General features: G+C 39.9%; 1 protein-coding gene across 6 annotated transcripts in view; it reads left to right on the top strand.

The window, feature by feature from the left end:
• lrba (LPS responsive beige-like anchor protein) overlaps positions 1-22,610 on the top strand; it is a 792,225-nt gene that overhangs the window by 710,107 nt on the left and 59,508 nt on the right. For all 6 annotated transcript variants that reach the window (XM_039750242.1, XM_039750239.1, XM_039750241.1 and 3 more), the window contains one exon: positions 4,991-5,158. In XM_039750242.1, the coding sequence (XP_039606176.1) occupies positions 4,991-5,158 (168 nt within the window). The remainder of the gene's footprint in view (positions 1-4,990; positions 5,159-22,610) is intronic.

Raw genomic sequence — 22,610 nt, 5'->3', positions numbered from 1 at the left:
GGCTGATTTCCATTGTCATCAATGAAACTGAATTATTTCTGCTAACTTAGAAAAGGCACTCCAGCACCTTACTGCCTCTCCCCTGTCAAATCCAGATTTTTGTTTCATATAGGGATCAAATTAAGAACAATTTATTCAAGCCAAAGATGACATCCTCAAATAAAAGATGCTCAAAGTTTGTATGCAGTGGCTTGGAAGATGGCTGGGAACAGTGAATTCCTGTTTGGCATTTACAGAGGGAGATTCACTCGATAGAGGCCCCGAATATTCTGTAATAACTCTCGCTAGGACGAAGCAATCTGAACGAAACAATGTGCAATCTGCTCCTCCATATATGGAGTTTTGAACAAGCGGGATGCCCCTGCGTCAGAGTGATGAGGTAGGTGCCAGATAGCCGTTGTGACGTTTAACCTCCGTTTGCAACTTCTGGGTGCGTACCGCCCATACCCATTCACTCGGTCACTCAACTTCACATCAGGATGGCGGTGTACAGTATTGAGCAGCGTGTCTTCATGGTGTGAACCTATTGGGTCACCAATTCGTTTAAGCGATGTCAGAATCAATTGGCTGATCGTGAGTTAACGGAAGGTCACTTCCAGCAAGATGGAGCAACATATCACACATCGGCAAAGAGGACGGCAGAAATCGAGTCCTCCTTCGGCAACAGGGTGATTTCAAAGGGGCTTTGGCCACCACGGTTGCCGGGTCTAACACCACCAGACTTCTTCCTTTTGGGGTCTGCTCAAAGGAAAAGTCTATCGGAACAACTGTGGAAGATTTGAAGGAAAACGTCTAACGTGAAATTGCTGCTTTCGGCCCATGAGACACCTTCCAATACGTTCAGGAACATGGAGCGCTGCGTCGAAAAGTGTCTGGCAGAAAATGGAAACCAGTTCCAGCATCGCATGTGATGGAATCGATTACACATACGTCAAGGTATAGAGCGTATTTGTTGGGTTCAGATTGCTTCATCCTAATTGAAATTACAGCAGAATATTTGGGGCCTCTTTCGAGCGAATCTCCCTGTATGTACAGCATGGTAGCACAGTTCAAAATGCAGATTTTTTTTTCAATACTTAACTAAATTTAAACTGTTTTTTTGGTGTTCAAGCCTGAAAAAAGATCAGCATTGTTTTGTTGTGTTTGCATTATAATTGGCTATGGAACCCAACGGCTTATTTTTTTCTAGAGATGCTGCTGGCTGGGGTTTCTGTTTTCTTCTCTTCTGTTCTTAATTGGCTGCATCTCTAATTATAACATTAAACATACTGTATATTGTGAATGTGCTTTGTTTTAAGGTGTGTTTAAGCTGATATGTATTTTTGTGTATTGTGATCAAAAGGGGGCGCCACAGCCTCCAGACACAGAAGCCCCTACACATTCAAGCCTATTCAGATCAAGTGACTTTTATTATATAGCAGTACCTTTCACGGGTTCTTTCTTCAAAATACAAATGAACTCGGTAATCTCCTTCTATACTCCCTCTTGTTGTCCTCTTCCACCTGACTCCTGCTCACCTGGATGAGTTCAAGAAGCTTCTTTTATGTTAGACCTGGGAGTACTTCTTGTGCTACAGTGCTGAATGGCATAAGCACTTCTGGGTCACGTGGGAGCCCCACAAAACAAGGAGCTCTTCTCCCGACAGTGCCCTCTGGCAGCACCCAAGAAACCTGACAGGACTACGAATCCCATGGGTGTCCATACTGGGACCATGCTAGAGGAGCATTGCCATCTGTCGTACTGGGAAAGGAACTGCTCTTGATAGACAGTCTCCCCTAGTAAATCCATTAATCTTCCACCCTGACTGGAATAATGAACCAGAACTATCATGGCCGAATTACACCTCCATGTGTAGATGTAGAGTCCATCCATTATGGACTTCCATCCGGTCCACGAATCATTCCTCATCCCAGTCGGGGTGCCAGTCCATCCCTTAGGGGACTTACAGTATAAATGTCATTTGTAAAATTTGTAATATGCTATTTTAGTTGTGAATGTGTTGGCTGCACTCAGTGGAGGCTATACAAAAATTAACATTACTAACACGGCTTAATGAAAAAAATAAAACTTTAAGTAACACCATCAGCTGGGTCTCCTTGCTAATGTCATGTACCTTCTACAGGTAGAGTGAATAGATTTTTTTTTTTAAGGGATTAAAATGTTCCTAAATGCACACCAGCTTTAAATGGGAAACAATTAAACCTCAATTACGTGTTCCCACAACACACACAGTAATATATTACAATCTCTATATATAATCTTCATTTGGATCTTGATCTTTGTTTGTCCGCGAATGAATTAGAAGAAGAAGCACTAGATGGCAGTAGAGAGACAGCTAAAACATAGGCATTGCATTAAGAATCTCCTACAGGCTTATACTACTGAAGACTGTAGTACGCCAGTCACACCTCAAAACACAGACATTCAAACTAAACAAATTGTTGTGCTTTAAATTAACTAAAGAGATCTTCATTTAGATCTTGATCTTTGTCCGCGAATTCCACGTATGCGTAGATCACCTTCCAGTTTAGTACGGTGTTGTTACTCACGGATGTCAACAATGTGCCGTAATAACGAAAGGGGTGGTGGACAGTGTTACGCTGGTTAGCTCCTGAGGCCTGATTAGAGAATGAGATTGCCGAAGATAAAAGGTACGTGTCTACGTAACATATGAATGAAAGAAAGACAGTGGGTGAAATGAATGACAACGTAACAGCACGTTACGGAAATTATTATTGTTACGTTGTAGCCGGCGAGTGCTGCGCGTCTCACAGTTGTACCGTGCCTTGCTCACATGTCATTGAAGAGATCCCTATTTATGCTTTAAAGAGCCTTGATACCTATGTGTCCCCCTTTTATAACCATTGCTCCGTGTATATTGCCTTCCTCTTTGGATTGCCACAAAGCAACCTGTGAGATTGGAGAAAGGTTGAGAAGACATCGCGAGAGGAAACGATAGCGTCGTGAAAACGAGACGGACTGTGAACGGACAGAAGCAGAAATGCTCCTACACCACCACATAATTACTATTCGGATAGTGATTCCGAGGAGGCCATTCCTATCATTTCAGTGTCCAAGGGTTTTCTTTTGTAATTTTGTTTCCCTTATGAAAAATCATAATGCTCTGCGACGAAGGGCCCAGTTTATGACTGGCAGCCGCGTTTAAACAGGGAGCCCTTCACAGACAACTTTAACACGTGCAACGTAGTTGGGTGCACATGGCTAGATAGTATAATACACTGTACGTGTTAATGTGAGGGATGTGAGACACAAAACTAAAACGTGTGTTTGTGCATCTTCTCAACTCCTCACAAAGGACTTTTTATGCTATTGTGTTGTTACCACATTTGCCCCCTGCTTAGCACTGCTGTCTTGTAGGTCCAGTGTTGTCTTTGTGGGGTTTATACGTCGTTCTTTTGGCAGCCGAGGTTTTCTTTCAGGTACTTCCTTTTTCCCCAGAGATGTACAAGTCAAGGCAGCTGGTCATTTTAAATCGTTCCCCCGTGTGTGTTCCCAGCCCTGGACTGGCATCTTGTCCAGGGCTGCTTCTTGCATTGTAAACAATGCTGCCTGGATAGGCTCCGGCCCGAATTGGATTTTTAGATCCTTATTTTACTGTATTTAAATTTGTCATCTTTGTTTTTACTGTTAATCTTTTCAAGTTGATTGAGGGCTATTTCACATACTGTAATTGTAATTCCCATCTTAGGAATTTTAGTTTAAATGATATCTCCATGTTTCCTTTTTTTGCCAGACAATACCAGGTAATTGCAAAAACAAAACTGCCAGGGGGACTTGTGTTTGAGGTTGTGCTAACCATCTAAAAAAAAAATGCTGTAAACAGTGATTTCCTGCCGTGAACCGCTCGGAGTCTCGGCCTTTCTTCTTAAAGAGCTGAAATGGATTACGGTGTTTCAAAAATGGAGGTAGAGGTTGTTTCTGTATTTGTATTTACTGTGTCAGTAAAGAAATTCCCCCTCAGTTTACTGTCGCATGTAATTCATACTTGCATATCTCCTCAGAAATGCTGGCAATAATACGAGACAACGTTCGGGTTTTTACTTTGTTTGGTATTTTGATGCTGCAGTTAAAGATCTCTTATCACTAATATAGTTATTTTTGGGTAATAAATGTAGTGGCTAATATTAATAATGAAGGGCACACTCTAGTGAACTGTTTAAATTCTCAATATGTGACGTTTTTATTTTAAGGTAATACATTTCATTTGTCATCTTTGAGTCTTTCAGGTTTCAAAGTTTCTTTTTTTGTTCATCCATCCATCCATTATCCAACCTGCTATATCCTAACTACAGAGTCACGGGGGTCTGCTGGAGCCAATCCCAACCAACACAGGGCGCAAGGCAGGAAACAAACCCCGAGCAGGGTGCCAGCCCACTGCAGTTATTTTGTTCACCTCTTTACAAATAGTGACAACTCAAATGGCAAAAATAAGAATGTGATCAAAGATGCAGTGTCCCTTTCACAAAAGCAACATCGCTTCATGATGTCAATATCGAGCATTACATCAATAATTGTTTTACAAAATAACATTTTTGTCCTGTTTTTTATTTGACTTTCATTTATTTCACAAAAAAGATTTTATTATTATTTACAGCAGTTTTCTTTGACTGTGATGGTATTTGTGATAGACTTTCACAAAATGATCTCACCTTGGAGACAAGTAAAATAGAATTATGTTATCTAAAGACACGCACGTTACGTGGATTGGTGGAACTAAATTGGCCCGTGTGTGTTTACCCTTCGATAGCCTGCCATCCTGTCCAGGGTTTGTTCCTGCCTTGTGCCCCATGCCTGCTGAGATAGGCTCCAGCACCACCACCTAAAGCCGTGGATGGACTAAACAGGTCAGACAATGACTGACAGATCAACAGGAACAAATATTCCGCTCACGTATAACAAAGCCGATGAAAGCAGAGATGTTGCTTTTTTTTTTTTCCTGACATTAAGATGATGTTTTCATTTCTTTCAGGTAAACTGACTCAGATAGTGTTTGGGCATCGAGATGTGGTGACGTGCCTGGCCAGGTCTGAATCGTACATTGGCGGAGACTGCTACATCCTCTCGGGATCCCGGGATGCCACACTGCTTCTCTGGTATTGGAACGGCAAGCACAATGGCATAGGTGAAAACCCAGGCAGTAAGTTGAGCAAATGCTTGTGGTCTGTGGACCATAGAATAAATAGTGCTGAATAGTAAGCGAGCCTAATTTGGTGTGCTGCTTTTGTTTCATTTTTGATTCCTTTCTTATCCTTTTTTTATAACATATAGTGAAGAGGAATATTTTTTTAATCCAGTGGTATAGCTTCAAGAGGGTTTTTAGTTATATAATTGACCAAGTCCATTGCAAACACATTTTTTATTTTAAAATTAAACCGTATGCACAATCCCCTTTTATAAAATGATTCATTTAATTCTAGTGTCCTATTTGTAAGCATGCATTTTTTTAAAATATAATCTGGTTTTGTTAACATTTGTTTAAAAAGCATTTTCATTTCAGGTTTCATTAACATTTATTTTAAAAGCTTTTCATTTCATTTTCTCTGACATTTAGCTTCCAAATGCCAATACACTGCTCGTTATTTGTGTTTCTGCAAAGCAAAACAATTCTTTTGAATCCAGCAGCCATGTTTTCTTTCCACTTCTGCAAAGGCAATTTCTGTGAAAATGAGGGTATTACAGTCAATTACATTGTAAAATATTACTGTCGAGTGTCTATTATTAAAGAGCAAGAATGGGGGGGAAAAAATTATATATATATATATATAAAAATATATATATATATATATATATATATATCAGCATTTCCAAATGCCAGTCTTTGTTTTGTTTTTTTAAATATGCATTACATGTTAGAATTGATCATTTTATTAAGGAAGCACAATGATATTTTCAATGCTTTATGTCTCCCTGAAATGCCAAAAAGGAATTTTAAAAAGCACATTGTTTTTAATACCGTATGAAGAAAATGCAGAATATACTTTTGAAAAAGTCATTTTTTTTGGTAGCATCAACATTATACAGCATATATTGTTTTGCAGTATTCCTCGCTATTAATAAAAACACATTTCTGGTTTTAGACATTTTTTGTAAAACACTTTTCTCTATATTCTGGAAATTAAAAAAATAAATTTTATCTGCGTAAATTAAACTAAGTCTGGAAATGTATTGTTAAAAATATATATTTCCTGAAACATTTTGTACAATTTTCACCTCTTAAAAATGTATTCACTTTTTTTTTTTAACCAACAGCCATAGAATTCTGGTACTGTATTTTTACAGAAGTAAACGGAATTGAATTTAGATAGATAGATATATAGATAGAATTATATAATAGATAGATACTTTATTAATCCCAAGGGGAAATTCCCATACTCCAGCAGCAGCATACTGATACAAAAAATATGAAATTAAAGATTGATAACAGTGAAAGTATAACAGACAGACAATAATTTTCTATAATGTTAACGTTAATATGATGAGATGTTTGTTAAACCCTTTTTATCTTTGGAATTTGGTTGTATTTGTTTTTATCTTCCATGTAAGAAGTGGAAGATGCAGCTCCTCTTAAATCGAAACCATCACATTTCTGCCTTGAGCGTTTCATTGATCGATAGCTTCAGTTAAATAAATATGCATGTTTTTCTTCAAAATATAGTCTAAAATGGAAAGTGTTACCATTTGCGTATTTAATGCAGGGGGTGCAGAATATTAATTCACCAGTCATAGTAAATAAAATGTTACATCTAGAACATTACATTTGGCAGACGTGAAAATCATTTTTTGCGTAATAATTGAATTGTTTGAATGCTAAAGAAGACACCTGACAAATACAGTGGTCTCTGTCTTTAGAAATAATTTTATTTTGGCAGGACTTAAGAATTACTAAAGGCACTGTTTAGGGAGCGACCTGTTAAATGAATTTGCATCAGCAAGAGGTTTTCTCCATTTCATAAAAGCGTTCCCTAAACACGGGCACACCGGGATGTGAACCTGTCATGCACCACGCAAATATGAACGCACTTTATAAATTGATACAGACCTGCTTCTCCTTGAGAGGGAACGAAAGAGCATTGCGTGCTACAGATTACATCAGAACAATGCAGAAACAATGTGATGCTCCATTGCCATTTACAGTGAGAAGGTCTGTCAGCCGCAGGCTTTAGAAGCTCAGTTCTGGTTCCTTTCTTCCTTGTCCAAGTTCATTAATGTGGCCTTTTAGAGCATTTTCAAGAATGCATTTGCAACATCCCACGCACTTCTGAATAAGCCTTTAACCAGATGCCTAGTTGACTGATATGAGAGCAGCTGAAGTTTTTTTGTTCCATTTGCTTGGTGGCACTGATTTGGCCGAGTTTCCTCTTGGAGATCCAGTAGTTGTAAACTGTCGGTCCCCCGATCAAACTCCCCCCCCGTGTTCTTCTGTGGTGCAGATTGTGTTAACCTGCACTGCCTGTAGTCAAAGCGCTGGCAGCCCCAGTGAATGTGCTGTGCTCCTGTCACTCTTGGAGCTTATGGCAGTCTTCCGCACCTTTTCACCAGGATACAGCGCCATCTTGTGGCCAAAGCTTCAATAAGCAGTTAAAGTTATTTTCATTTTTTTTTTTTAGCTGTGCATTCTTTTTAAAATAGCAAAAATATTACATGCAAAGAAAAATATACTTGAAAAATCAATAAAAAGATTGAGTCTAGTGTTTTTGTTTCATTTTGGTGTACTATCTATCAAAGTAAATCAGTCTTTGCTGGCAAGTGCTGCCTGTTGCTCCCTTAATTATTTCTTTATTTACACTTTTGATTTGTAATCAGCCAGGTTACCTTAGACGGATTTTTGCAGTAGAACCCGACTATCAGGTAAACGATACACTCCACTCATGTCTGTGTTTGGGGATGAGGGGGCGAGGGGGGGAATGTAAATTGTTATCAGATGTTCTCTTAATTCAAACCAAATGCCGGCCACATGAGTAAAGGTTAAACGATACAGCCATATATCAGATTTATTGATCTTTTGCTTGGGTAACCTGACTACACGTTTTAATCCCTGTAGTTGTAACGTGTAAATAAAAGATGAATATGCTCGACAGGTTTTACTATTATCTTGATTAAATCCCAATTTGTGTTTTTGAGCTACATTTAGATGCCAAAAGCTCATACGTTTTGCAGCAGTTTCTTTGAACAACATGAGAAATATTTGCCAGTGGACTCTCATGCCGCAGTGTTTTGAGTGATTGATTATTGGCGGCAGTGTTTTAGCGTAAGCAGGGGCTCATGCAATTAAGGCACATTACTCTGTCAAACTTTAACCCGCATTCCTTTAGAGTAATGGAAAACTGAGCAGCTTACAGTTGTGTAATGATCGAGGGTGACTGAAGACATGGCGGAGACATCTCTCTTGACTATTCACTCGGCTTATTTGTGACTTGATTCATGCTTGTCAAAAGCACTGGTGCAGCCTGCTGTACCCGACTGTTCACCGAGGCCTCCGATAAGGAGAGAGGAGTTGATTTGTTATTTTGGCACTGGCAACTCTCGGCACATAAATCTGGACTTAATGCTACAAAGTACATCTTAGATTAGAGAACCGTTCATTTAAAGCAAACCTTCAGCCTGCGTTTAATTGAAAATAAACCATTAAAACAGTTTTGTCCACTGTGACAGTAAGCTTGCAACTGTCCATAAATTCTACTTGTTACTTAAAATGTGCTTAGGTTAATGCAATTAAAATGGAAGTTTGGTGCTCCTGAACTGAATCATCACGTGAAAATAGTGGAGAAAATGAATGAATGGATGGTTGCAGTTTCCCTTTTTAAGTTATCGTGTGATTTGTACTTGGAATACGCGAAGAAAGTCTTCACTTTTGTTGCTAGCATTTGTTGAATAACATCAGCTTGTGGTCAGAGATGTTACACATGTCATAGTTAATAATGTAACGTTCACGTTTTGTATATTTCAATATGTCAGAACTCTTGAAACTTTTATCTTCACCTTTCTAATCTAGGATTGTAGTGATTGTTGAACAGATTTATTGTTTTAGCATTGCTATTCATGTTTCATAACCAAGCCTGGCCAGTGTGATGGCATCCATTCAGTAATAAAAAATATCCCTGCCATCATGAAGTTGTAGACATACAATATAAAGCCAGAAGGAATCAGAGTCTGTCTCCCAGTCCTAATCTTGCTTGGTTTGAGCAAAGGGGAGGTCTTACAATGCAGATAAGAATTTAGATAGGTCGCGTTTTTAAATAAGTGAATGCATAAATAGGTAGATAAGTAAGTAAGTAAGTAAATATACACGCCACACAAGAATGACTGTAAAGCAAGAAAACTTCTGACAGTTAGTGTTACTGTTGGCATAAAGGAGCTCCAGTTGTGTTTCTTGACCCACTTTTACTGAATAATTCATTGCCTGAAAGTCCTCAGTGTCGGTGTGTCACCGAGAGGATGCGCAGAACTGTTCATAATGGCACTCAGTTTTGTTTTAACTCTCTCTGTTGTCATCAGGTGAAGAGGCATCTGCCTTCTTTGAACAAGAACAATGCAGGAGGTTTTCCACAGTTGTAGAACTTTGTGGAGCCATAGGTACAAACTGGACAGGTGACAGAGGAAACCACAAAGTTAGTCAGCACAAGCCTTAAGAACTCGAGGAGTGACTCCATCTGGTCCTGCAGCTTTTCCTTTGTGGAGCTTCCTCAGTTGTTTCCACACATGCTCTTCAGTTGTAGCGGGGCTGCATAGTAATAATGTATTCGATGTGTGTGCTGAATGCGTATTATTTCTATCGTCCCGTTTACTGTTCGTTATGTGTACGTCAGTGAATGTTGTCCCCGTAAGTGTAGAGGGGACGGATGAGTGGAGAGAGACGGCAGCCCCAGGACGGAAAGCACCTGTTCACATTCAGTTACATCCGGCTCTTTACTATTTAAACGATCAGGAGGGAAAGAAGAAGAGGAGAGAGAGGGAAGGAGAAAGACAACGAGCCATCATTTCCTGCTACTTTTCACATCGCGATTTGTAACCAGTTTGTTTCTCATTCCGCTGGTTTCACTTCAGCTCAATCATCGCCAGAAACCCCGGGGTTGGACTTCATTATCCACTACACGCAGAGGAAACATGGTGAGATTGTTCCATTTTTCCGGGAGATTCAAACACATCCATTCTTTGTTGATCAGTCATCCGTATTCAGGACAGTAATATAGCCGGACTCACATTCACGGTCATTGTCATTTCAGTATTCGTTCATTATTGTTATTTGCGTTTTGTGTTTGTTATATGTTACAGGGGCAAGGAAGGGTTTGTTATTGTATATATGGTGTCTTAACATTGCTGCTTTGGCGGAGGGATATACATATCTATATATATATCTATATATATATATATATATATATATATATTTTCAACATGTGAAATTTGCATTTTTTGTTATTGTGTTTCATTTAATATATTTATACACCTATTTTTACATCTCTGCTTTTGTGTGCTTGTGTTTAAACCGTTGATTGAGGGGGAAATATTATTTGTTAGAGGTACGGCTTGGTATATGTAGGTTAGCCTCAGTAATTCATCCCGGCTCACAGGTCTTGGTAGTGTAGCTACCGGCTGGGTTACACAGTTATGGACAGTCCACACTGATGCTCAGAGGTGGACTTGTCACTGGCCATTCCAGCTGACATGATGGGAGTTGTGGATGTAGTAGGGAAGGTGCGGGGAGACCCGGTCATTGGAAGAAGGTGGCAGTGGGAGGGAAATTCTATTAAAAAATTAGTTCAGGCTGATAGCTTTGTTCACATCCACTTCTAGGGAAAGCATGCCATATTTCAAACTTTAGATTAATTCATCATTTTTGGTTATTCTAGCTTTGTAGCACTTCACTTGTGGTGATTAACTTTTGAAACCTTGTATCAAATCGGACCTGATGTGCTGAAACAGGCCAGTCGATACTACTCACCTTCCTAAACTGTAAGGTGGCTAATATAAGGACAGACCAATATCACACCCTGAAGCGCCTGTGGTATGTACCCCTTGAAATATAATTGACTTAAAATAGTCAAATGAATATATATAGTATATATAAAAAGACAGTTACAATGTGATTTTTGCAATCCAGAAAAAATATACGTTTAAAAAAAAAAAAAAAGACACAAAAATGAAAACCGCAATGATCTTTTTCCTCCCCAACACACAAAAACCCCTATTAGTGTGAATAAAAATATTTACAGTGAAATGCACTTCCCAGTCCATCCTTAGCTCAGATAAGGATAAGATCTAATGATCCTAATAAACGTGGCCACAATACAGAAACATAACAAGATAACCATCTATAGATTTTTGATGTTTTAAAATACTTACACAATGCCATTTTTGAAATAGGCTGTCAGCATTAATATTAATTCTGTGACTGTCAGCTATACGTCCTGCATATCCCTAGGAGCTGAATTATTTAATTTTCAAATCCTTATAGTTGACAACATCGTTTACTGTTTTGGATCTGCCTGTATTTCTTTACAATCTTTAGCAGAATGATTTTGTGTAAATAAATACAGTAATTATTGTATAGACATTTCTAGTATCAGTTTGCTATTATGTGTCCACGCTTTCATGAGATTCTTACCCACATGTCTCCCACAGACCCGTGACAGTAGCACACTATATCACGCACAATGAATGGAACACCAGACATGAAATACAGCATTAGACGGTAGGTGCAAGAGATAATCATGCAGTTGTCACTTCATATCGTGTTCAGGTTTGTCAAGTGTACTTTAGATGATGAGATTCTTACCTGCTTGTCTTCTAAACAACAGTGACAGAGTAGTGCAATACCAACAGAACACAGCGAATAAGACACCTGACATTAAATACAACCTCAGAGAGACAACAGAAGAATCGCTCATGCAGTTGTCATTACAATCGACTGTTGAGCATGTATGTTTCAGTGCATGTCTATGGGCAGCACACCGATGGCTATTGTTACCTCACAAATCCACCATCTTTTGTTCAAAAATCTTTGTATGGTTGCGCTCAGTTGGAAGTTTGTATGTTGTTCCTAGCATCTAGCATTTCAGTTCATATTGACTGGCAATTAACTCGCACATCCTGTCTAGAACAATAAACGACTGATAGGCTCCAAGACCTACCTGGGAAGAATTGAGACTGCGCATAGTAGAGAACCCAATATGTAACTGTGGTGTTATGGGTCCACAGCTCGCTAAGCAAAGGCCGTTTTTTTAAATAAATGATCACCACACTCGCGGCGGCTTAGTGAGGGGGCGTAGTGGCCGTAGCAAGCTACGGGGCGATCTGCGGTGTGGGCATTTCTCACCTAGTGCACGGGTGAGGGACTGCCCACATCCGTGATTGTTCCCGTGGCTAATGTGCTGCAGCTGCTATGGCCCCTCACAATATAAAAAGAAGCGCAAGTCGCTTTGGGGGAGAGAGAACAAAATGGAAAGAAAAAGAAAGGACGGAGGTTGCAGGAAGTGTGTGCACAAGTCGGCGCAGGAGAGCGAGCAAGCGAGAGTTAGGCTCGCAGGCAGCTGGACAGTGAGCCCTAGCAGGGTGTTTGGCCGAAACCCGAGGGCCGTAGTTAGTGGTCGCTCCTGCTGAGCATGTTTTGAAGAGCGGAAGTGATGGGAGGAAGGATGGCTGGCTGCGGGAGGCTTGGGCGGTAAACTCCCTGGCGTGAGCATCCTGGTCGCCAGGGAAGCTAAGTCTCGGTCTGGAGGGATCGGGACACTGCCAGATCAGTAGTGGAGAGAAGGTCAGCTGCAGGTAGAGTGGCTCCCCTCTTGCGAAGCCTGGACAGGGAGAAGCAGGGGAGTCACCAGTTAAAAGAAGACACCAGACTTGTTGTTGATTTTAAAGACGTTTTAACCTCTGGTTTTAAGGATTGTCTTTGTTTCTACTTATAGATTTTAACCTCCACGTTTTTCTTTTATTGGATTATTTTTTGAACTCTGAAAGCACTGCACTTTATTTGAACACTTTGTTTTGTTGACTGTTTTAATAAAAGCACATTTGTACCATCCCCTTGCTATGTTGTTGCCTCCACTGTCTAGCACATCTCGGTGACATTATCGACAGTGTTGGGTTGAAGGGCTCCCGAACAGCCGATGGGAGCATGGAGTTGAACCCACATCGTCACGGTAACGCTCTGTTGTCCTGGAATTTACACCACTATGTAGGAAGGAAAGAAATTCTTTATAATGGCTTAAAGGACATCACCCTGAAGTATGAGCCGTAACAAGTACAGAATGTGCGTTCTGACAGCTTAAGAGCAAACAAAGTGCGCCCCACACCATTTCAGAATCGCCACAATCCTTCACTGCTGAAAACCAAGAGTGTGGGTGTGAAGGTTACTTTCATTTTCCAGGATCACACATGTGAGGAACACAATGAAAGATGGGCTTCTTCTGTCCATTTTTAATTTATGCACTCCTTTTGACTTTCTTGCTGTGTAAAATGGGCATCGCCAGGTGTAATGATTCCTTTAAATTCTGTACTTCAGCTTTTATAATTTTCAACTGTGAGGCCGCTAAGGAATTACTTTTAAAAATAAACCGATTTTAGACTTATTGGTAGGTGCTTTAATTAAACACTTGAAGTCATTCAAAGTCAGCTATGACTTTCACAACAATCACAATAATCACAACAACACTGAGAAGAGCTACATACTCAATATTAATAGCTAGGCAGATAACTAAAAATGTGAAAGATGCTACAAAAAGATATAAAAGGCTCAGGGTAGGTGCAATATAATAGATATGAAAGTTAAACTGTTAATTAAATAAAGTCACTAGGATGGATAAATAAATATATAAGCCTTTATATCGTGAGGATAGATATGAAATGCAATATGTAGTAGATATGAAAGGTGCTATATAACAGATGAGAAGACCACAATGTGACAGAATATACTGCAATAAATAAAATGTAGATGGATCGACAGGTAGGTAAACTGACATATAGATACATAGATGTGAAAGGTGATATATAATAAATAGATCTGCAACATGTGAAAGGAACTTTATCGGGTATACAAAGCTGAATGTGTTTATCTGTTGATCATTCTCTCCAGCACCCCGGGCACTGCTGGCTAGTCTTGTGTGTGTTTGTCCAATATGCACCTCCACACTGTTTAAATTCATCCATCCATCCATTATCCATCCCGCTATATCCTAACTACAGGGTCACGGGGGTCTGCTGGAGCCAATCCCAGCCAACGCAGGGCGCAAGGCAGGAAACAAACCCCGGGCAGGGTGCCAGCCCACCACAGGGTGCACACACACCAAGCACATTCTAGGGGCAATTTAGAATCGCCAATGCACCTAACCTGCATGCCTTTGGACTGTGGGAGGAAACCCACGCAGACACGGGGAGAAGCAAACCCGTTGTCTCGTAACTGCGAGGCAGCAGCGCTACCCACTGCGCCACTGTTTAAATTCTCTCTACCAAATTTTGCAAAGATTTACCCATTTGTTCACTGGGCCACCATAGTCTATGTTTAATTCTAGAGGCTTGTCAGTGCCCCCAAACCGGGCACAGCTGGGTACTCCCAACTATTTTGTCCAATATGCACATCCACACTCTAACTTCTCTCAAGTAAATCTTTCCCAGATTTCTCAATTTGGACAGAGGCTCTGTTTTGTTCTGTAATTTAACCCAGTATAGGTGTTTAATAATTCTGTAATTTAATTTAATAACCCACATCAAACACCTCTGTAAGTCTTCTTTCTACCACCTCAAGAACATCGCTAAACTCTGCCCAGCTTTTACCCTGGCAGATGCAGAGAAGCTCGTCCATGCCTTTGTCTCCTCCAGGCTGGATTACTATAATGTGCTCCTCATCGGGATTCCTGGCAAGAGTATTCAAAGACTCCAGTATAGTCAGGATTGCGCTGCCAGGATCCTGATGAGGGTGCGAAAGCATGACCATATCACCCCAATCCTGAAAACCCTTCACTGGCTCCCTGCTCCACTCAGAATTGAGTACAAGGTCGTTCTCCTCACCCATCAGTGCATCTATGGACATGCCCCCCTTTACTTACAGGAACTCCTTACCCCTCATACCTCCTCACGCGCCCTCCGCTCTGTACACACTAACACTCTCCAAGTCCCTAGAACCAAGCTTCGCAGTATGGGTGACAGGGCTTTGTCATCTGTGGCGCCGAGACTGTGGAACGCCCTCCCCGACTACCTGAGAGCCCCACAGTCGACTGATGTTTTTAAACGGAATCTAAAACTCATCTTTTTAGAAAGATATTTTGTTAAAGTATAAATAGATTTTCTTGTTTTATTATTTTTATTTTTACTCTGTAGCACTTTGAGATTGCTAAAATGTAAAGTGCAATATAAATAAAATTTATTATTATTATTATTATTAATTTAGTTAGTACCCCCAACCTGGGCAATGCCAATTGGTGTACGCCTGCTAGTAATAAATACAGAGACGTGAAACATGCTAAGCGAAAACCAGATAGAATAGTCACTCTCAGAGACAGGTAGGCAGTTTAAAGATCCTTTTAAGATGACACGTTTAGATGAATTAATGAAAAATGTAAGATTGAAATATTTATTTTAACCAAAAGCAAAGCCATATTTGAGCCTAGTGATTATAAGCAACATGTGTCTCAGTTGATTTGCAAGTGGTGCAGCAGTTCATGTTTGTCCTCACTTTGATTTGTAACTTGTTCCCTACTTCTTACTGTTGGGTTGTATGAATATAAAAAGACAGGAAAAGAAGGACGCTTGTCTTTTTCTCAGGTTTGCCCAGCTATGATTTTTAGTTTCTTTCCCCTTTTGTGACAGTGGCTCTTTCTGGGGTGGCACTTATCTATTTTTTCAGGACTGATCTGAAGTTGCATCTGGCCAGTATCTCCCTCTGTGACATTTCACACTGATTTAGTCCGTTGTCCAAACAAATCCCCCCTCCAATAAAACAGGGCTTTCACTGTTTGGGCTGCTGTGGCTAAACACTCAGCGGACTTTCTGTTCAAGCCCCCCTATCTGTCTTTGACTTAATCTCTTATTTTTACTAGACCTGCAGAGCACAGCTAGGCCCAGCCATAAACAAACACAGCCTGATAATGAACTTCTAATGAACTCACTACTGTATCCAAGAGAGTTGTTTTACCAGATCTCTTTACATCAGATCAAAGCGTTAAGAGGTTCAGAGGGAAATCTCTGTTAAACATGACAATTATCAGTCAGTCGGGCAAAAGTTACTTCTGCTGGATGTTGTAAAACAGAACAAAGTGGTGGGGAGTTTTTATATTCCCTTAGATACCTTTTGGGTCCCGGGACTTTTCCTCTTTTTTTTTAATAAGCCAGTAATGCGTTCCCCTCCTTTTCTTTCTTGCGGTGTCCTTGCTTGTTTTTTGTGCCTGCATCAGGATGAGGAGATCATTTCAAGAGAGTCGTTTCAATGACTTACCATATTTAAAGGGTAGATGATTCGTACTTAATTGGCTCAAAGTTGAGCTGTCTTTAAATTAAATGAAGATAACTCCAATGAACATTATTTTTAACCTTTATATTATGAGATACATTTGCAGTAGGCCAAAATTAACTCTCTTTTGACAATTGTGAGTAACGCAAGAAATGATATTTTTACATAATGTGGCAGCTGAACCCTTTCATGCCCTGCAGCTGAATTTTTAGTGGATGGTTTTTATGGGACTAATATTTTCAGGTTGCTAAAGGAAAAATACAATTTTTATTTAATTGGAAACAGACTTTTATTAACAATGAAAACATAATTTTAGTCAAATTAACAGACATAGTTCTATAACACGTGTAAAGCAAAGTTTTTCTACTCATAGTTTAGCACTAGACATTCATTTTTCTGTGGAACATCAGACATTGGTTTATACCCTGGAGATCTCTAAATATATCTCATTGATTCATTTATTTCTCCTTACCTTAAACATTAATAAAGCATCAGTGGTTTGCTCATCTTTGTCACTATTTCTTCTTGCTTTTAAAACTGCCATCTTGTCTTGGCCTGATAGAAACATTGATACATAAACATTTCTCCAATGTTAGCTTCTTTACACTGGCTGCCTATCAGTTTTTGAATTGATTTTAAAATCTTGTTGCTAGTTTTTAAATCTTTACATGGGCTCGCTCCTGCCTATTTATCTGAATTGCGTGCTTTACACCAGCCATCCAGAGTGCTTAGATCTTCTGGTCAGTTGTCTCTTGTTGTCCCTCATACCGAGTGTAAAATTATGGGGGACAGACAGGGCTTGTGCAGCTGCTGCTCCTCGCCTGTGGAACTCTCTACCTTGTGTAACAGATAGGGGGCGCTGTTGTCCCCTTGAACCCTCAGATCAGACGCCAGACACCAGTCCAATAATAATATTTATTAGGACAAAATAGTACACAAAGCACCCTCCACTGCACTTTACTCTTACAATAACTAATAATAATCAATACACAATAAATCCTCCGCTCTCCCAGACGCATTGCCACCCTTCCTCCCGACTCAGCTCATCCGTCTGGGATCTCTCACAGTCCTTTATAGTCCATGACCCGGAAGTGCTTCTGAACCCTCAGTCCATGTGACTTCCTAGCACTTGCGGGTCAGATCAAACTCCTCTTCTTCATCCCGGAAGTACGTAATTTCCCCTATCGCTGTGACTAAGACATACTTCAGGGTTATAGGGCACATAACAGTCCCTGGGCCTCCCTGCAGCGTCCTCTGGTGGCCCCCAGGGTATCCAGCAGGGCTGTGAAGGAAAACTCCAATGTCCGTGATTCCCTGCTGGCATTCGGGGCACCTCCATGCTGCAGGGAGGGCTCCATCTGGCGGCCTGGGGGTATTGGTCGGGATGACTTGCCGGCCATAGTCCACACTTGTCACATAAAGGAGTCGTCTAAAACTCAAAACGAGATTAAAGACTCATTTCTGTTCATTTGCATTCTGTGACCTTCAGTAATACTGATGGTTTCCTCATTATGATTATGTAACATTACTTCTATTTATTATTTATTTTATTTATGTTCATTTATTTTATTTCTGTGTGTTATTCATGTTAATTATATGTTTTTCTTTTATTGTAAAGCACTTTGGCCACAGCATTGCTATGTTGTTTTAAATGTGCTACATAAATAAAGTGACATTTGACAAATATTCTCTTTTTATATTTTCTTGATATAAACTTTCCAAAAATATAAATGAGTTCATTGAACACAATTCCTAATTCCATAAACAGTAAAGCAAGAACATATAACAGTGGTGTAATGCTGGTTCAATACAGAAATAAGTGATAAGTTGTTTCTTTTTGAAAGCATAAAGGGCACTGATCTGTTACGTAGCTCCAATAGTCTTCAAGAATGAATTAGGTCGGGGGGTCCTCAATCACGGTCCTGGAGGGCCGCAGTGGCTGCAGGTTTTTGCTCCAGCCTAACTGCTTAATAAGAAGCCCTTATCGCTCCAGTAACACTTGTGCTTCACTTTAGTGGTCTCGCTCGTTAAGATTTTGAACCCTAATTGCTTATTTTAGTCTTAAACAGCTGTAGTCTTGGTTTTTAATTGCTCCAAATTACAATTGACATTTATTTAGCTATTTAACTTGTTACCATTTTACACCTCTGTGTGTGTTTATCATGCACTAACGGGTTTAATTAAATACTTGGAAGGAAAGTGAAGAGAAAAAAGTGAAGGACTGAGAATTCCTCCTCCGTTTTAGCTTTCAAATCATTTGGATGGTATCCTTAGAAAGGGGAAGAAAATCTAGGATATGAGAATGAGCTGACATAGCAGAGTTAAAGCAACTAACAAGCCATGAAATGAAATCATTGGCAAGAATTGCTTTCTAATTAAGCAACCGGGTTAGAACAAAAACCTGCGGCCCTCCAGGACTGTGATTGAGGACCCTTGAATTAGTGGCTCTAGCCCCACATGGAATTGTCCACCACAGGTCCCCAACTCTTTTTTTTATTTGTTTTTTTTTTATATAGTGTCCTCCATGCTGGAGAAGGTGTTTCGTTTAGACACACAGAGTGTTCCTCCTGAGAGTATCAGGCCTCTCCTTCAAGTGCCTGAAATGTGACGCTTTCAGACACCAGTCATGCAAATCTTTCTTTGGTGGATCTTGAAATAAAAGCCCATTAATGTAACTAATTTTCAAAGTTGATTTTTTAAGACTGACAAAATCTTTTACTTTTGGTTTAATTGTACTGTCACGTTCAGGAGGTTCCGAGTCTGTACAGTCTACTGCTTATGTTGTGCTATTAAACCTAATAACATTGTATAATTAGCTTATACAGTACTTGTTATTTCTTTAATGTTTGCTTATTATTCCAATCGTTTGTAATGACTAAATGAGGGCAAAAATGTGGATTCCCAATCCTCTTTGTTCTCCATTGATGCTTACAGATCTCTTGGAAACAACTCTGAGCCCCACAGAAAATGAAATCTAAGCAAGTGAAGCGTTTTTATGTCAAGCCATTAAGTCTTGTTTTCCTTATTCTGAGATTTATTATTATGAGATGTTCTATTGCACTGTATCTGCAGCTGGCGACATAAAATATGCATATCCTTATAGTGTTATTAATTGACAATTAAAAATCACAAATATGATATCTGGGACAACAATTGTCAGTTATGGATTTTGTAGTAATTTTGTACCGTTATCAGTTAATATTAGGCCCTTAGTCTTCCTCAAAGCCTATCTCTCCCAAAGCCCCCTAATTGGTCCACACCGCAACAAAATGAAATCTAAGCAAAGCTAAACAAGGGAAAAGCTTTTTCGAACAAGCCATTACATTTACCTTATTCTGAGATATATTGACTTATCAAGACATTTGTATTTAAGTTTTTGTTAGCTTATTTTAAGAAATATTGCAAAGGAAGTTTTGCTTACGTCATTGGAAGATTTAATTTGCTAAATAAAATGGTTTTTGTGCTTTTGATTAGTGTAAAATTCCCTCTCGACTTCCTTTATACCTGACCTGCGATTACTTCTGGTGCAGTCCCATTACATCCAGGAAGCACTTCTTGGTCAGGCTGAACCTCCCCGTGACAGGAGAGCCTGCCGCCAGCATCTCCCCCTAGCGGCATGTGAGTACCCTAATAGGGCTGACCACCAAAACTACAATTCCCATGCAGCCTTGCGAGTGTCCAAACAGGATGCACACCAGAGGGATGTCGCCACTCAGTGTACTGGGGAAGCACTTGGTCCAGGGAAGCAGTCTCCCCCTATCCATCCATGATGATGGACTCCCATCCAGCAAAGATACTACTAACTAACCTAACTGGGATGCCCATGCACCCACATCCTTCCATTAAAAAGATCTGGACAGGGTAGGAACTATCCATCTTGGCTGGGAAGCCAGCAAACCCATTTTGTTTATTGCAATGTATAAAGGTGAAAGGGAAGGATGTGGTGAGACTTTTTTTTTTTTTGGTGACTTTTTCATTCTCCATAATCTCTTATTATTTGAAGCACCCCAAAACCCTCTTTCAAACTGGACATCCACAACCAAAGAGAATTTGGCATGGTCACCAGAGACACAGATAGCGAAGGACATTTTCTCCCGTTCTTGTCAGCAGTTGCTCTTTGTGGAAGAGGTGCAGCCCTTACTATCAACATTAGTAGAATATATTGCTTGTTTTATATCACTACATAGCAAATGGAAGGTTTTTTTATCCTCTAAAGCAGGCGTCCTCATTTACGGTCCTGGAGGGCTGCGGGTTTTTGCTCCAACCCAGTTGCATAATAAGAAGCCCTTATTGCTCCAGTAACACTTCTGCTTCACTTCAGTTGTCTCGCTTGTTAAGATTTCAAACCCTTATTGCTTATTTTAGTCATAAACAGCTGTATTCTTGGTTTTTAATTGCTCCAAGTTAGCAATAACATGCAAATGACAAAAGAGACTAACATTTCACCATTTAGCTTGTTACTGTTTACACCTCTGTGCGTGTTTATCAGGCACTGTTTGGTTTAATTAAATACTTGGAAGGAAAGTGAAGAGAAAAAAGTGAAGGACTGAGAATTCTTCCTCCATTTTAGCCTTCAGATCATTTGGATGATATCCTTAGAAAGGGGAAGAAAATCTAGGATATGAGAATGAGCTGACATAGCAGAGTTAAAGCAACTAACAAGTCATGAAATGAAACAATTGGCAAGAATCACTTTCTAATTAAGCATCCGGGTTAGAACAAAAACCAGCGGCGCTCCAGGACTGTGATTAAGGACCCCTGACCTAAAGCTAACATGTAGTGGATCACCCCTCTTGCTTAGCTGCTAATGCGATCACAGAAAGTTATTCAATTTGTCAGTTAGATAGAAACGTGTGGACGGTTAGACTGTTAGATTTGCTATCAAACAGAAATTATAAAGTGGCATGTGGTTTCTGACCATATTTTGCATGCGTATTTAAGGTTTAAGGTTTCTTTATTTAGTCCTGTTTACACAAGAAAACATGAAATTTGCCTTCTCAGTTGCATCTAATAATAGACAAAATGAAATAAAACAGACAAATAGAAACAAGAAAGGTTAAGGTAAGGCAGTTAGATAATATATACAGTGGTGTGAAAAACTATTTGCCCCCTTCCTGATTTCTTATTCTTTTGCATGTTTGTCACACAAAATGTTTCTGATCATCAAACACATTTAACCATTAGTCAAATATAACACAAGTAAACACAAAATGCAGTTTTTAAATGATGGTTTTATTATTTAGGGAGAAAAAATCCAAACCTACATGGCCCTGTGTGAAAAAGTAATTGCCCCCTTGTTTAAAAATCACCTAACTGTGGTGTATCACACCTGAGTTCAATTTCCGTAGCCACCCCAGGCCTGATTACTGCCACACCTGTTTCAATCAAGAAATCACTTCAATAGGAGCTGCCTGACACAGAGAAGTAGACCAAAAGCACCTCAAAAGCTAGACATCATGCCAAGATCCAAAGAAATTCAGGAACAAATGAGAACAGAAGTAATTGAGATCTATCAGTCTGGTAAAGGTTATAAAGCCATTTCTAAAGCTTTGGGACTTCAGCGAACCACAGTGAGAGCCATTATCCACAAATGGCAAAAACATGGAACAGTGGTGAACCTTCCCAGGAGTGGCCGGCCCACCAAAATTACCCCAAAAGCGCAGCGACGACTCATCCAAGAGGTCACAACAGATTCCAGGACAACGTCTAAAGAACTGCAGGCCTCACTTGCCTCAATTAAGGTCAGTGTTCACGACTCCACCATAAGAAAGAAACTGGGCAAAAACGCTCTGCATGGCAGATTTTTTCAAGACGCAAACCACTGTTAAGCAAAAAGAACATTAGGGCTCGTCTCAATTTTGCTAAGAAACATCTCAATGATTGCCAAGACTTTTGGGAAAAGTTGAACTTTTTGGAAGGCAAATGTCCCGTTACATCTGGCATAAAAGGAACACAGCATTTCAGAAAAAGAACATCATACCAACCGTAAAATATGGTGGTGGTAGTGTGATGGTCTGGGGTTGTTTTGCTGCTTCAGGACCTGGAAGGCTTGCTGTGATAGATGGGACCATGAATTCTACTGTCTACCAAAAAATCCTGAAGGAGAATGTCCGGCCATCTGTTCATCAACTCAAGCTGAAGCGATCTTGGG

This window comes from Polypterus senegalus, chromosome 4, assembly GCF_016835505.1.
Source record: "Polypterus senegalus isolate Bchr_013 chromosome 4, ASM1683550v1, whole genome shotgun sequence".
In the NCBI taxonomy this organism is placed as follows: domain Eukaryota; kingdom Metazoa; phylum Chordata; class Cladistia; order Polypteriformes; family Polypteridae; genus Polypterus; species Polypterus senegalus.
The sequence above is the reverse complement of the archived record's forward strand: the minus strand, read 5'-3'. Positions and strand labels throughout refer to the sequence as shown.